General features: G+C 36.5%; 1 protein-coding gene across 1 annotated transcript; it reads left to right on the forward strand.

Moving 5' to 3' along the window:
• The first annotated feature begins 143 nt into the window (after window positions 1–143).
• LOC144442828 (metallo-beta-lactamase domain-containing protein 1-like) lies at window positions 144–7,186 on the forward strand. Its single transcript, XM_078132200.1, has 4 exons — window positions 144–388; window positions 3,263–3,426; window positions 4,905–5,019; window positions 6,983–7,186. Exons 1-4 carry the CDS (start codon window positions 238–240, stop codon window positions 7,153–7,155), a joined length of 603 nt encoding a protein of 200 aa, XP_077988326.1. The 5' UTR covers window positions 144–237; the 3' UTR covers window positions 7,156–7,186.
• Window positions 7,187–16,376: the final 9,190 nt, after the last annotated feature.

Genomic DNA, 16,376 nt, shown 5'->3' on the forward strand with positions numbered 1-16,376 from the left:
ACAATGACATTAGATAATTGATATACATGTAATACTAACAGATCCATGCCCGGCATGGTCCATGGTATAGCAAAGCTAACTCAAATTGCATTATGGGAAGTTTTAGTTGGTGGGAGTTCAAGTTAAGGTCAGGCGGCTCATTCTCTCTGATCTCCGCCCCATTCATTAAATTACGGTGGTAGTGAAACTCACGGTCGCAGGACTAAACATCTTGAACAAATGCACTAAAACATATCGATGTATACGGTGACTGTACTCAAGGAAGGGTATGCCAAAAAGGAAGAAAACGGCGATCAGCTGGCTGATGGTACCATCACGCTGATCAAAGGGCCGCATAATATCATCGTCGACACAGGCAACCCATGGGACGGCGAAGTGGTCATACAGGGTAGGCACGGCACGGGGATCATCCCCATCATAATATGAAAGAGGAACGAAATAAACTTGTCAATAACAAAACACCGCGCACATATGATATATTGATGAATTTGCTGGGGTTTTAAAATATTTATTTATGATATAAGGCTTATGTGGATATATATATTTAATTATTTATTTCATATCAGGTTTGTAGTTGACAATTTTAATTCTACTAAATTGTACATGGTTTGCGTTATTTTCTGTGGGACTCATGGTTGTCGAGAGATTGTAGTGCAAGATACTTTGTGCCAGAACAAGTAAGTGATAGCTGATAGTCCACGTGTGAAGGCATTTATATTGATATTAGTAGAGTGGACTGAACGTCGTGCCATATACAGACTAGGAGTGATGGACTACATGAGAAGGAGAATATGGCAGTATTTTGTCGATTTCTATTTACATAATTTTGACAGATATTAACTCGGATTAGAGGGATATATAACCCAGACTATGTGGCAAAAATACTGCAAACTTACTGTAAAGTAGTGCCATGCACTCCACTCTTTTCTCTGATTATTGACAGTTTGTTGATAAAAGATGCTCACAATATTTAGGGTGACTCAATCCTGGAAAGAACTGGGGAAATTTATGTTAAATTCTACAGATTTTGTCATTTCATTTTTGTGCCATGATTATCCTAATGTACTGTGTATATAAATGTTATAGTCTTATACATTGTGTGTAGTTACTAAGATAGACCAGAAATATGAAGTGACATTTGCACACAACCCCCCCCCTCCACCCAACATAATATCCTGTGAAACACAATGATACTAAAATTGTACACGCTGACTGTCAGAATACTGTATGTAGTTGAGTACATGTACTAATGATCACTGTAACTGCAGGGAGCCCAGGAACCATGTTACAAATAAACAGACAAACAAACAAACAAATATTTGCATATACTATCCTTGTATATAGATAGTATAGTATATATTTCAATAGTATACAGGCCCACATATGCATATACATGTATATTGAAAGTTATCCGTGAGTTTAAAATGATATTTCATATACCCATGCATATTTGTTTGTTTATTTGTTTGTTTGTTTGTTTGTTTGTAACACGGTTACCAAGGCTCCTAGTGCTATAACACCAATTCTAATTCAACCTGGCAGAATTCTATATACATATGTGTCCTGTCATGTCTGTTGTAGCATAGATGTCTATTCATGGTTGCAGTAATAGACTTACAGGCCTGTAAACTGAACTTCAACTTGGGCCAAGTCCTGGTACTGACTTTGCTAAACATTTATCCACAGTCCACAGTGCAGTAAATGACACATACTGATGTTGAGAAGGGCTTGTGAAATAATCATGACTGAGTCTACTGGGAGTATATAAGTTAAAGAACTCTAAATTCTCAGACTGAATTCAGTTTACTTAGAACATAGTGCCATGCACTTAGAGAGAGCTACAGAATGAGAGTTTACTAAAATAGTGCAAACCACTTAGATAGTTACAGAAGGACTAAGTTCAGTTTACCTCCAAAAAGGAGTATTTGGTTTACAGCAATCAGTTGTGGACATTGTCAAAGGATCTGTCCATTTTGTTTGTCTACAAGGACACATTACATTGATGGTAAAGTGGAGTGGTTTCTGTAGTTAGAATAGCCATGTCATCAGGTTCTTTGTCCTGATTCAACACTTCAGGTCCGTGCTTGAGTCTAGACGTCTTTTGCAAATATACACCATGGGGAGTGATTTTTTGTAAAAATTGAATCATGCACGCTTGAATTGAAACATGTACAAAGCTTTTGTGAAATATATGAAGAATGAGTATTTACTATTTTGTTGTCAAACTGTCATTCTTAGAACTAAAGTATTATATTCCAAAACAAGGAAACAAGAAATGGGTATTAAATCATTAAAATAACTTTACTATGTTTTTCTCTTTAAAAAATTCAACATGAAACATTGACATTGAAATGTGTGTTTGTCGCTCATAAAATTACAAAAACAAAAAAAATGTAAAATGTGTAAAAAGTTTGTTTTTAAATCACTTTCAGTGTGTACAACAGACTTGCACCTGACGAGATGTCAGCAAAAATTTGGGATGTGATTCCAAGAAATTTTTTGACTCTGTGGGTGGAAATTTCATTACTAAGTATGAACCCACAGTCCATGAGCATTTATTCTCTGATCACCAACAGACTTGGTGTACATGTATGTTGTTTCAGGCTCTTTTTGTAAGTTGAGACATAAAGTTGTTTTTTGGCATACATGGATATTATCGTTATTCTTGAATATTAAATTGAGGTAAACTTATTTGTAGTGAAGTGAAAAAGCTTCTAAATTCAGATTGTGTCACTTTAAATTTAGTTAGAGTCAATTTCATCGATATCAACACCAACAGAATTGGATATATGAGTTACAGATAACCTGCGATATAGATACCTATTGCTCATCCATATGGCCACTGGCTTTCAACATTTAGATATTATTCCGCAATATTTTCCTTCATTCAGCTAAGGAAAATACGAGTGACCTATTAAGGGGCCCTTTCCACTACGAGTTGCTAGACAGTAGTGACAACTCTTAGGTCACGAGTATCTTCTGGCTGAATGAAGAAAAATATTGGGGAATAATACAATACCATCGGCAGTAATATTGTTCAAAAATCAGGGAAAGTAATGGCAATTTTGAACGTTTTTGACTCATATTTGAAACACAGCAGAATCAGTGATGTAGACACACATTGTCATGACAGAACAACCAGAGTATACATTCCATATTTTTTTGTTGAACCTGGCTCATTCATGGTGTAATGATCTGAATTCCTCCTTTTCATGAAGTCAACAGTTTATAAATTGAATTTTTATTTTGTTAATAATTTCAGGGTTAAAAACTCACAATCTGTGTACAGATGATATAGAGTATGTAGTTGGTACACATGGACACTCTGACCACATTGGTAATCTTAACTTATTCAAGAAAGCAGTTCACATCGTAGGTTTTGATATATGTAGTTATGATAGATATATCTCACATCCATTTCAAGAGGTAAGTCTTTGTAGTCTTCTAAACATAAAACTAGTACTTGTCTAAATAAGGTTGTAAGTGTGTAAGGGACGATCGCACAATGTCATATAAGCTCAATAAGCAAACTTCATTCCTTTAGAAGGGAGGGGATCTGGCGTCAATGCGATTTACACTTCTAACCAAATTTTGACAGAAAATTTTCACCCCAACAGCTTTTGTATTTACTATTGAGATGTTGATAAGTTGATAAAAATTTACTTCTAAATGTGAGATATGGTGCTGGGTTTCTGGTAGTATTTTAATGTGTTTACAATCATGTTTTTACATTACATGGATCGTAGTGGTGTGACTGCTATAGTTTTCATCATAATTTACATCATATATAAACGTTTGAGGCTGCACTTGTGAACATTTGTTTAGGGGAGGGGGGAGGGGTTTTGACCTAAAGGAACGATGTTCGTTTGTTGAGCTTGTGCGACATTTTGAAATCATCCCTAAGTTGTGCTTGATTGATACCCAGGTGTTAAAGATATTTTCCACAAAATTTGAGAAAATTACAAATCGTCAGAATGGCACCATTAACTACCATACATTTGACTAGTATACATTTAAAAACAACATACTCCATTGGAATACTTTCTCTGTTCACTTTTCTGCTTATTTAGAAATTCCTCAAAGGTGAAGTCATGTGAAAATAATGTTATTCACCAGACCCTTCTACATTGTATGAATGAATGGCTGCAAAGGTCATCTGGAGTCTTTACAACTTGCTCAGACATTGGTCTTAGTGACTAAACTAGGTCAATGAATTCTTTGCAACTTATTTTAATGCTTTCCTTTTCTTTTTTTTTCTTCAAAATGTCAACTTTCAGTGAATGTGTGTATTTTGTCAGTGACTTAAAGGCCCAGTTCAGATTAGGCCTAAAAAAAAATAATTGTTTGGTTCCGGTTACCCAATCCCACCTAGCTTTTCACTGCCGACCCTAAACTTTTTTTTATATATTTGAGAAAAAAAATAATGAAATCGCAAAAATTGTGAAGTCTCATGAAAAATAGTGGATGCGGAAACTTACATCAACTTAAAAAGGCAATATAAAACTGTTCTTCCAATCTGTAATGGCTGTACATCTGATGAGAAGAAACCAATAACACGGAAACCATTTGGAAATGTCAGTACATGTACCATAATAATAGTCCAGCTTAAACCTGCACTGCACTAGCTGCAACTGGGACATTATTGTTTCACTTTTTTTCAAGACATTTTCACTAAAAAATTGTCAATTGTAAAAAGACAGTGTAACTGTTAATTAGTGGTCAATTACCAGTTGGTAATGTAGTGGCCAGTTTAAATCTTGAGCCTGTGCAGTTTCTTATTGGTTTCTGCATGGTAGATATATCAAATAGAGAGAGTGAATTCAGTCAAGTAATCTGCAATGAGCTGAATAGTCAAAACTGAAGTAGGAGGACCATGTGATAATATCTTACTTTTTTTATTCCAGGGGAAAAATTACAAAATAGATGAAAAAATTACAGTCATTCCAACTCCAGGTCATACCCTCAGTCATGTCAGTGTTGCCGTAGAAACCAGTGACTTAGGCACAGTAGTTGTGGCTGGTAGGTGCTTCAGATTAAGCTTACTAGTACTGTTAGTCAATGTTTAGAAACTGTCTGAAATTCGGATAGAACTCTCTGGGAGAAAATGTCAGGAACAGTGACTTTACCAGGAACCCAAATAACATAAGATGAAATCAGGGGCAAGGTCAATCGTTCAATGTAGGATTAAAAATGCAATTCTTTTAGTTTGTGGGGGTGGTTTGAACGATTTTAGTTGTCATTTGGCAGAAATGATTTTACTTTTGATGGAATTGTCAAATCGCTAATAGTAAATGCATGTCACTAAAATACATTAAAGTGTCAATCAAAGAGCATACTACGACATACATTGTCTTTGTATTCATAGCACTACATACTACTACATACTGGCTTGGTATTCATACCACTACATACCACTACATACTGGCTTTGTATTCATAGCACTACATAGTACTACATACTGGCTTTGCATTCATAGCACTACATACCACTACATACTGGCTTTGTATTCATAGCACTACATACTATTACATACTGGCTTTGTATTCATCGCACTACATACTACTACATCCTGGCTTTGTATTCATAGCACTACATAGTACTACATACTGGCTTTGCATTCATAGCACTTATACATACCACTACATGTACATACTGGCTTTGTATTCATAACACTACATAGTACTACATACTGGCTTTGCATTCATAGCACTACATACCACTACATACTGGCTTTGTATTCATAGCACTACATACTATTACATACTGGCTTTGTATTCATAGCACTACATACTACTACATCCTGGCTTTGAATTCATAGTGAACACATATTGCCTGGCCATGAGGGCTGTAGCACCCGTTTATTACACCCGATCGAGGGGGTAATGAACGGGTGCTATAGCCCGAATATAGGCCAGGCAATATGTGTTTTATAATATACCTCATGCTGTGAACTCGCGGTGGCAGACGACATCGTCAGAAGCCGCCATTTTGACCTGCTGTGAACGCGCGGTGGTCACGTGACCATGTAAAAGTTGATGGAACTATTTCCCTAAGGAAGTAGTCATTCTATTTTCCTATCACGTGACTGATTCTAGCGAATCGTGGCACAGCATTATCACTAGGTATATTATAACACTACATAGTACTACATACTGGCTTTGCATTCATAGCACTACATACTACTACATACTGGCTTTGTATTCATAGCACTATATACTACTATGTACTAGCTTTGTATTCATAGCACTACACACTACTACATACTGCCTTGGTATTCATAGCACGTACTGCATTACAACATACTGATTTGAAATTGATTGTGCTGTCTGAAGCAAGTTTCAATTGTGGCCAATTAAGAGGGGGGGTGTCTAAGGCGAAGTAACTAAAAGAATTTTAGTTTTTATCCTACATTGAACTATTGATCTTGCTCTGATTAAAACCAATGTAGATTTTCATAGCATGTCAGATTAAGGCTGGACTTGATTGTTGTGAGTTAATTAACTCTGTAGAGAGAGTCGGTTACATCTTAATAATTTATCGTTACACCATACTCTTACATATTTATATTTCTGGCAGGATTAGGAAAATTCACAATGTCATTGACTATACACCTCAAGCACATATCTTATCATTTTTTGCTAAAATTTGAAAACTTCAATAAAACAAATAATTCAAAGTTTTCTTCTGACTTAAATTGTTATTTCTAAGTCATTGAGAATGTTAAAGTATGATTATGAAATGAAAGTATCAACAACATATGCACATACACTTACTTTTTTTTCAAAACTTTTTTATTTTTAACTGACCAAACCATCATTTTAAGGTGAGAAACTTCAAGTACAGACACCATTGTGATTGTACAAAAATTGTATTTCAAGCACCACAGAGCAACAGAACAAATAACAAGTGTGCATTGTCATGACTTTGAAAGATAACCTGACTTGCACATCGTATAAATAAATGTTGTTGTTACATTTTACAGGTGATGTCTTTGAATGTGAAGAGGATTTGACAAACGCTGAAATCTGGAAAGAGATTAGTGAAAATATTAAACTACAGGAAGAAAGCCGGAAAAAGATCCTTGAAATTGCTGATTACATTATTCCTGGTCATGGCAAAATGTTTGAAGTACTTGAGTCTATGAAAAATATATAGGACAGGATTATAAGGCTAAATAAAACAAATTGTGTGTTTCCGACAACCTGACCGACCCTGATTTAAGCTGCCAACCTAGACTGTCAACAGTCGCTCGTGCCTTTTTTTCCTACGTCTTATCTAAACTCTGATCTGGCGCAACACTACTATAATCGCATACTGATATTGAGGGCCGAAACTCGAAGCTTGGGCCTTCGGCCCTCGATATCAGTTTGCGATTAGACTAGTGTTGCGCCGGATCGGAGTTTAGATAAAACATAGGGAAAAAAAGGCGCAAGCATCTGTCGACAGTCTACTGCCGACCCTAAACATTTTTTAGTGTTTTAAACAAGAAGATCTTCTTGCATGTCTGTTTTCATTCACCAGTGATATCTGTACATATTCTTCACACTATCACAGAAGGGGTATTTTGACTGACATTTCATTTCGTTTAGGGTTGAAGCAATATTTTTCAAAAATAATAATACTTTAAAACATAAAATAAAATAAAATAAAATGCCGACATACCTACCCTATTCTTTGAGGCCATGTTATCAGAAACACACAATTATATTTTTTCTATCTAAGTGTATTATTGTGTGCTTCAATCATGCCATTCCTGTCACCATAGCAATTGCTGTGCTCTCACATAATGATGCAAATTCCAATTCTAATGTTCAACAATTATTACTTTATTTGCAACAAAATGATTTCCAACAATGACTATACAAGGTGAGCTTCATTTATTTAGTTGTCTTAGCTTGGAGGTAGAATTCATATCCATGGTGGTCTCAAGAAGTAGTTTGTAAGGTACACGGTGACGGGGCGCCCTCACACTTTGGCCAACCTCTCCACAAGAGTTGGTGGTGAGGGTGGAATGACACAACATAACGTACAGTCTAGTCTCAAAGGAGCTCCTGGAGTCTTCTCCAAGATATTACTCTGTAATCAAGGATTCGGTTTATTACTGTGATCAACATGAACTATAACTACTAGTATTATTGCAACATGTTGATGCAACTGTGATATGCTATTAAATGGACGTTGGTTTAATTATAGTCTCAGTAGGGTGACTTTCTGAAAGGTATATAGTTCCATAAACTTGCAGTGCACTGTTCGTAACTTCTAATGCTTACACTATCTTGATCACAGGGTGATTAGATTTGCCCAACAACAGAAGTGCTTTTATCCACTTGTGTAGTCTATCACATTAAACAACTATAAGTTTAGCTGTTGTCTATGTTAGTAATTCAAAGCCTATACCAGAGTTCTAGATGTCTAACATGTTCAAAGTTATGGAAAATGAGGTATTGGGTGTGGTTCAAAGGTTGTCATAATTGTTGACAAATAGCCTCTATTGTCGAAACCTATCATTCTGTGCAACAAATGCTTTCTCCATATTACATTCCTCCATACGTAGCCTACCTGTAGACTTTAGAACAACTATCACTACACTATTCCACTATCCTAAGTGATATTTTGAATTTGTAGCAAAAATTCAAAATGTCAGTTAGCTGGCAGAATAGCATAATGATAGTTGTTCCCAGGAGTCTTTGTCAAGTCTACAGGTAGGCTACTCCATATGCCATAAATAGTGACATCTATGTAATGCATAGTCTGTCAACAGTTGTCTTGACTTTTTTGTAATTTATCTTTAACACTATTGTTGCAACTGAAATTAAATTAAATTAATAGAATTAAACATGGTGTGTGCTGGACGTTCCATGAAGTCAAGACTACAGACACTAGATTATATTTTATGTGTACGAATTCTCACTGAGAGTAACACATGTTATGTATGTGCATTGTACATGCTGACTATTAGATTGCATGTTATAGGTTATGTATTTGCACACAACTAGTATTTAAATAAAACATTTCAGGTTTTTTAGGAATACGACAAAATATAATTTGTGTCTGAATATATACTATGTAATGCGGTATAACAAACCATAATTCACATCATTTCAAAAGATATGATGACATCAGGCATTGTTTGAAGCCATTGATATGTATATATGTGTCAAATATGACCTAGATTATTTTTGTAAATTTTCCTATCTCAATAAAGTTAGTTTCAAAGTTTTGGGTTAGTTTTCTTTACGATTGATAAACAGTTTGATTAGAAAATAAATATTGGGGATCATAGTAATAATGTCTCAGTGTCTATTTATGCATGGAAGTGCACTTCCATGATTTATGCAATTATGTAAGATATTCGAGTCATGTTAAAATTAAAACATTAGCTCAATATTTAATCTGTATATATCATTAACTAACGGCAAATGTGTCACTCTGCAGTATCTAGTTCTCTTCTGTACTCTAAGGTAAGGTTTACAGTGTAAAGTTTAGCCGTTCTTTATTGAAGGATGTAGTGGCCCCAACTGGGGGCGGTTTAGTTCTAAATGTTACATAGAACTTGAGAACTCCACTGGTAAAACCTTGTATGGAAAGGCAAGACTAACTTACTATAGGCTATCAAAGTATGGTGAATTCATGCCAGCGATCATGCTTGGCATTCAGTAGTCTAGCTGCTAACTTCTCTGGCTATTCTGCTTACACAGTCAAAGGCGCCAGCCCGAAGACAGAAGTATGCATATGGCCATCCTTCGATTTTGTTCAGCAATCTTCGGAAGCACAGTCTGAGGTCTACCTGCAACACTAGGAATTCAGCAAAAGAAAGTGCATGCTCAAAGTCCTGTGCATTTTGCAAAGAGGAAATGGGCTGACCATATATGGCAACAAAATGAAGAAAGTCGTTAATTTTCCTCTGTATCTTCAGTTAGCTGTGTTATCATGTCATCAGTTGTTTTACTAAGCCCCTCCAGTTGGTAATACTCCGCCTCGTTTTTTATTTCTTTCAAAATCTGTACATCACTTGGTAATGTTCCCTCTTTAACACCACCATCCCTTAGATAATTCAGTACATATCGGAAATGAGTCCCATCTCTGTCGATGAAGTAGCTCCCATCATCATCTGACTTCAATGGATGTCTTCCGCTGAACATAACAGCCAACATAGAATCTGCCTCTTTTGTCAAAGTTGTCACCGACGTCGAAAATAGGTCGCCCCCAACGTCCAGTTTTATCTTGTTACTTTGTATTTTATTAACTTCGAGCATTTGTCGCTTCTCTGTTTCTAGCCCTTCCTCAAGTTTTTCAATTTCTTCTTTCTTATCACTAAGTTCCTTTTCACGTTTTTCACACATCTCGCGAAATTCTCGCCGCTCTTTTCGGAAATTCTCTTCCTTTTCCATACAACTTTTGTTGAAGTCAACTTTCTCTTCATTCAACTTTTTCGATTCTTCTTCAAGAGTGTCAGACCGTTGTTGGTAGTCAGTTTCGAGTTGTCTCAACACCCTATCCCGTTCGTTTAGTTCTTCTTGTGTCTCATTCAACGATTTCTCTTCCTCTCCGAATCGTACCTTCGCTTGATATACAAATCTGTTAAACGAATCAGACAGCATTTCTCCTTGCTGTTTGTACTCAGCTTCTCTTTGTTGTAAGAAAGTTGCGAAGTCTCCATGTAGACCTTCCATCACACTCACCATTTTTTCTAGTAAAACAAGAACATATCTTGATTGTTTGTTTCTAACGTAACGAAGAATATCAGTCTCGGGAGTCTATGCCGTAGAATTGCCGTAAAGAGGACAGTCATAGAGTGGTTTACGACGATAACTGATATCATTACCATGCTAATGTCTCAGTACTGTCAAGGAATGTGATGAGGTGACTTAAGCTTTTAATCAAATCAAATCCGCTGATTTAAATCACGTGACATCTTGTAAGTTAGCGTCTGCGAAAACCTACGTATGTCAGTACAATCAATCATTTACAAATGTAATCCGTTTTTATGTTGAAATCGTTTATAGATTGCTACTGTACTGACACAGTATGCGAAATATCAGCGATGAAACTAAGAGCATGGATCGGATGAGCATGAAATGATAGCTATCTCGCTCAAATATGTGAATAATAACAACAACATACTAGTATTAAACAGTATTGAGATATTTTCACCAAATTTCAATATGACGGGTGAACTTTTTTTAAAAAAAATACTCACCACCTTGCAGTGCTTCTTCTCGTTTGTACTTTGCCAAATCACTCTCCGTAAAACCCCCAGACGGATCTTTTTTCCTACATTAAGAAAACGTAAGAACTATGAAAATTCGGTTCAACTCAATTCATATACCTCCCAAAAACACGCACTACACATATTGACGAATATGAATACTTCTACTTTCATTGTGGACTTTTGAAATTTATGTGTAGATACAGAAATGTATTGACTGGTGAAAGGAGAGTAGGTTTTAGATTTGCGTCACCAGTACCATTGTAAAGCACAAGTTTTTGCCATTCTCGACGATTTAATAGTTCTTCGGTTAGTTAGGTGAATTCGAAGACATGCAATCCATTATTAACTGAGTGAGATGTGTATCGCAAGTGTATACACACAGTGTGTGTGTGTGTGTGTGTGTGTGTGTGTGTGTGTATCTGTGTATCTGTGTATCTGTGTGCAATCAGTTCAAACTGGCCAAACAATACTAGTATATTAATTTTGACATTTTGAAGGCGCCATAATCCTACCTTGTCCAAGCACCGTCTCGTTCACGTATCTCAAGAAGTATCACCTATGTACAAGAAATCAAAATATTAGTAAATGATTTTAAATCATGACATATCACAGGAACACACGGCATTATAGGTACCCCTTTAAGTTCTTCCATTTACATTATATTTTCATATCACCAGTTCACCAACAGAAGGAAGGGGAGGGGTAGTTTCGCTGCCAGACGTCGTGACATAATTTGTCCCTCTGTCTTTGTCCCCGAGCGGCAAATCCGCGAGAAGTGGGGGACTTTCTCGAAGTGTGGCAGCGAGACTATGGGAGGGGCGGTAATTGGAAAATTAGCTGTTGTGTTTTTGAGTCATCGGAAAACACGCACACACGGAAAACATGTATTTGAATAAAAAGTATTTTTAAATGAAAAATATATGTATGATTGAAAATGATGTATGGTTTGAGGAATTAACAGCACAATGTGCACCATTATATTCGAGACATACGCACGTACACATGCAGATATATGACGCTCGCTCACTCACTCACTCGCTCGCTCACTCACTCACTCACTCACTCACTCACTCACTCACTCACTAAGTAAATTGTCTACAAACCTGTCCCTGATAAAGACTAGCTTCGTGTACAGTGATATCGTGTTTACCCAGTTGTTCATATGTGTTAGACATAAATCTATTCCATATCCTGGTTTCTCTGTTTGGATCAACCTTGAACAGTTTTCGCATTTTCCAGTGAATATAACCTGACATCGACAGACAATATCAAAATAGGTATATGAGAATTACGTCCTTTGACAAAATAACTTTAGTGCGAATAGTAATGCAACTCTACAATTGTATTAAACTTACGGGCGATGTCGAAAATCGATCTAGGATAGAACGCAATTCCTTCAGTGACGGGTGTGGTTCGACCAAAATAATTTTCATTTGTGTAAAGCTATTGTAGATTTAGCGAAATTTTTCATTGATGGATCGGACTTGATTTTTTAAAAAGTTATTTCGCATCATGTATATGGTGTAAAATCGAAACAGGAAAAAAGCTATCACCAGCCAGTTATAGGAAGAATGTTCGTGTACAACACCTCTCATTGCAATGTTGCAAATTATTATATTGTCAGCAAAGTATTGGTGTATGAATATGTAGCTGAGATAGAAAAGAATTGTCAAGTTTGCAATAAAATGATCACTTTCGCACAACTTCTAGTGCCGTAAAAGGGTCTTGTGTTTTGTTAAGATCAAGACCCAGGTAAAATGTTGATGTCCGATTGCGATAACAATTCTGTGATTAAAGTCACGGTTTATGCAAATCAGGGGCAGGCCTTGGCAGATATGTCATTTATCAAACTTACCGATTATATCAGTGCGACTGAACTCATGTTTAATTCCTTGTCCCGGATGACATAGTAAACCTAAATTAAAATCCATCAAGTAGAGCTCTATTTTGAAACTCTTTGCAAAGACGCCATGTTTGACAACTTTTCTTTCGATTGGTTGTTGATTGGCGGCTACTCCGAAACACGCACTTAACTTCTCCCATGCTGCACTTGGAACAATGACGTAATCTAACTCTTCCACCACGTTTTTACGTAGTTTGCCGTCATCTGTTGGGAAAATGGAAAGTACATTTTTGTTAATTAAATAGATTTTAGCAAGTGTTCACGTTTTGTGTTGTTACATTTACACTGAAAGGGATTTGTAATTCGATCATTTATACTGCACCTGAAGATGTTCTACACTGGTTGAGAATGGTACATGGTTGGGGCATTATGTTCCATATGCCAATGTGATAGCTCTTATAAATAGAAAGAATTAAAACGTAATTACATCAATGAAAATTAATTCATAATAAAATTAAGTGATTGGTTTGTATATATGTTAAATAATTATCAGCTATCAATATGATTGCATACTAGTATCTATCTATCTATCTATCTATCTATCTATCTATCTATCTATCTATCTATCTATCTATCTATCTATCTATCTATCTATCTATCTATCTATCTATCTATCTATCTATCTATCTATCTATCCGTCCGTCCGTCCGTCCGTCCGTCCGTCCGTCCGTCCGTCTGTCTGTCTGTCTATGTATGTATGTATGTATGTATGTATGTATGTATGTATGTATGTATGTATGTATGTATGTATGTATGTATGTATGTATGTATGTATGTGTGTGTGTGTGTGTGTGTATGTATGTATGTATGTATGTATGTATGTATGTATGTATGTATGTATGTATCCTCCCCCTTGTCTCTCAAGTTCTCTCTCTCTCTCTCTCTCTCTCTCTCTCTCTCTCTCTCTCTCTCTCTCTCTCTCTCTCTCTCTCTCTCCATGAATTCAGCTATACTCCTTACCTCGAAGCAAGTCAGAATTGTCGATACATCCGGGGTATCTCGAATCTCTCATATTGGCTTGGTCGTCGAAACCAACGTACTTCTTCCAGTTTGAGAACCATTTGGTTGAGATGAGATACCTGTGTGGAAAGAGAACAATTTACGGTCAGATTCCCCATAAATGTGTTTGAATGATGTCATATGACGCGATCATCCACGAAACGTGATATCATTGTAGAACCAAATTAACGACAATAATTATTTTAGAAACGCTACGGAGAGTTAAGAGGGCTAACATTTAGAAAATACCATTTGTAAAAACTATATCAACAACATAATCGCAAAAAATCTTTAGCTGAATCAAATTATATATATTTTGGTTTTATATTTCATACCACGGACCAAGTAGCCCAGAAAAAAAAACTTTGTTTGAGTTATGTGTTGTTACTACTTGAGATATTTGAGCATTGTTGTTGTTGTTGTTGTTGTTGTTGTTGTTGTTGTTGTTGTTGTTGTGGTGGTGGTGGTGGTGGTGGTGGTGGTGGTGGTGGTGGTGGTGGTGGTGGTGGTGGTGGTGGTGATGAAAATATTACGACCTCAACTTGGTTCTGACGTCACCAGTAGTGTGTTTGTGTTTGAAGTATTAGGTGAATGAATCGTGTTAGGTTATATGTTAATCCACTATTACAAGAAGATACTTGAGAACGGTTGGCAAATAGACTAAGTAAATATACTGGCTGATAAGCTGTTAATATATCTGCATACCAATCTCAAATGGTTATGATTTGCTATATAGTTAATTTGTATGTAAATGTTTTTTAGGGAGGGGGTTTGTTGGGAGCGACAGACATGCAGACAGACAGACAGACAGACAGACAGACAGACAGACAGACAGACAGACAGACAGACAGACAGACAGACAGCAAACAGATAGGCATGTACAGCAGATAGAGATTGGTGTCTGTCAGTCTTTCAACCATGTGATCTATACAGTGTATATACATATTACACTGTTTATCCCGAGTTATTTTAATCGTGTCGTGTACAAACAAAGACCTGATACTAACATGGTGCCGACCGGGGGTGCCAGTCACATCACATATATATATTTTACAGTGATCGGGAAATCAACCTAATAGCATATACACCAAAAAACATATAATTTATATATGTGTATGGTAGAACCGTACAGCACACAGATATAAAAACAAGTCGATGTTGTAGACCGAAAAATTCTCAATGACAAGTAAGTTTATTGGTCTTGACAACCTTTGAATCTACTCCAAACATAAGCTTATGTTATAACAGTATGTCTTATAAGAGCTACGTGGTTCAAGAAAATTGGCGTGAGTGAAAATAACTTACCATGATTCCCCTTCTTGAAGAGATGACTTGAGAAGGCTTGCTATTTGTACCCTCTGCTCTATCAAAGGTGAACACCTGGAGTTACGTCTTGTTGATGCCATAGTTCAGACGGCAGGATATACGACGGTGGTTCAATCGTTCAACGGGTACCAGCTGGTAACAATATATATCCTCGAACGGCCTTGAACTTGTTTGATTGAAAGACACTGAAAAGTTTTGACGGGTATTGAAAATATCACTTACACCAAAAGTCGACGTTTCTCCATACATTGGTGATTACAAGGTCGGTCTCTTAAGTATGAGTATTGTGTACCACGACGTACTGTGTGTTGATCCGTACCAAGCCTATGTATATAAACTGGTTGAACTTTACTCACCTGTAGTGTGTGACTGCTTCAGGTCACAAATTGAACACAATAACAGCTAGCAATCAAACGTGTCTCGTCTAGATGTGACGATCACAACGACCTACGCATGAAACAATCTCGACGAGTAAACCTACGATGGCACGCCTTGCAATTTTTACATCAAGTAGGTACTATATATATCATAGGTGTGTTTCAGCACAAACGCCCAACAAATGTGAAAGAATGAAAGCTGTAAAATTTAACAGATGCATTAAATATATAACACCTCATCAAAAAAATGCAGGTAGGAAAAGATCTGCTAAATAAAACTATACGTTTCAAAACATCAATTTTGTTCAATATGGTGTACAATCATTTGTGTTGTGTTTTATGTTTCTGTTAGCTGTGCTTATAGTTTCTTATCCCAGGATATCGAATAAACCCCCGGGTCAGAGTTCATCATGTTCTTCTCGGTTGACAGGCTTTATGTGGCAGACGACACAGTACAAATATCAATATTTACTCAAATTCGCCGTCACCCCTCTTAATAATCATTGACTGGTAGTAACAACTTCCCATAGGATACACAAGTAGCGGCAACAGCATATGA

The sequence above is a fragment of the Glandiceps talaboti genome, chromosome 11 (genome assembly GCF_964340395.1).
Source record: "Glandiceps talaboti chromosome 11, keGlaTala1.1, whole genome shotgun sequence".
NCBI lineage: Eukaryota > Metazoa > Hemichordata > Enteropneusta > Spengelidae > Glandiceps > Glandiceps talaboti.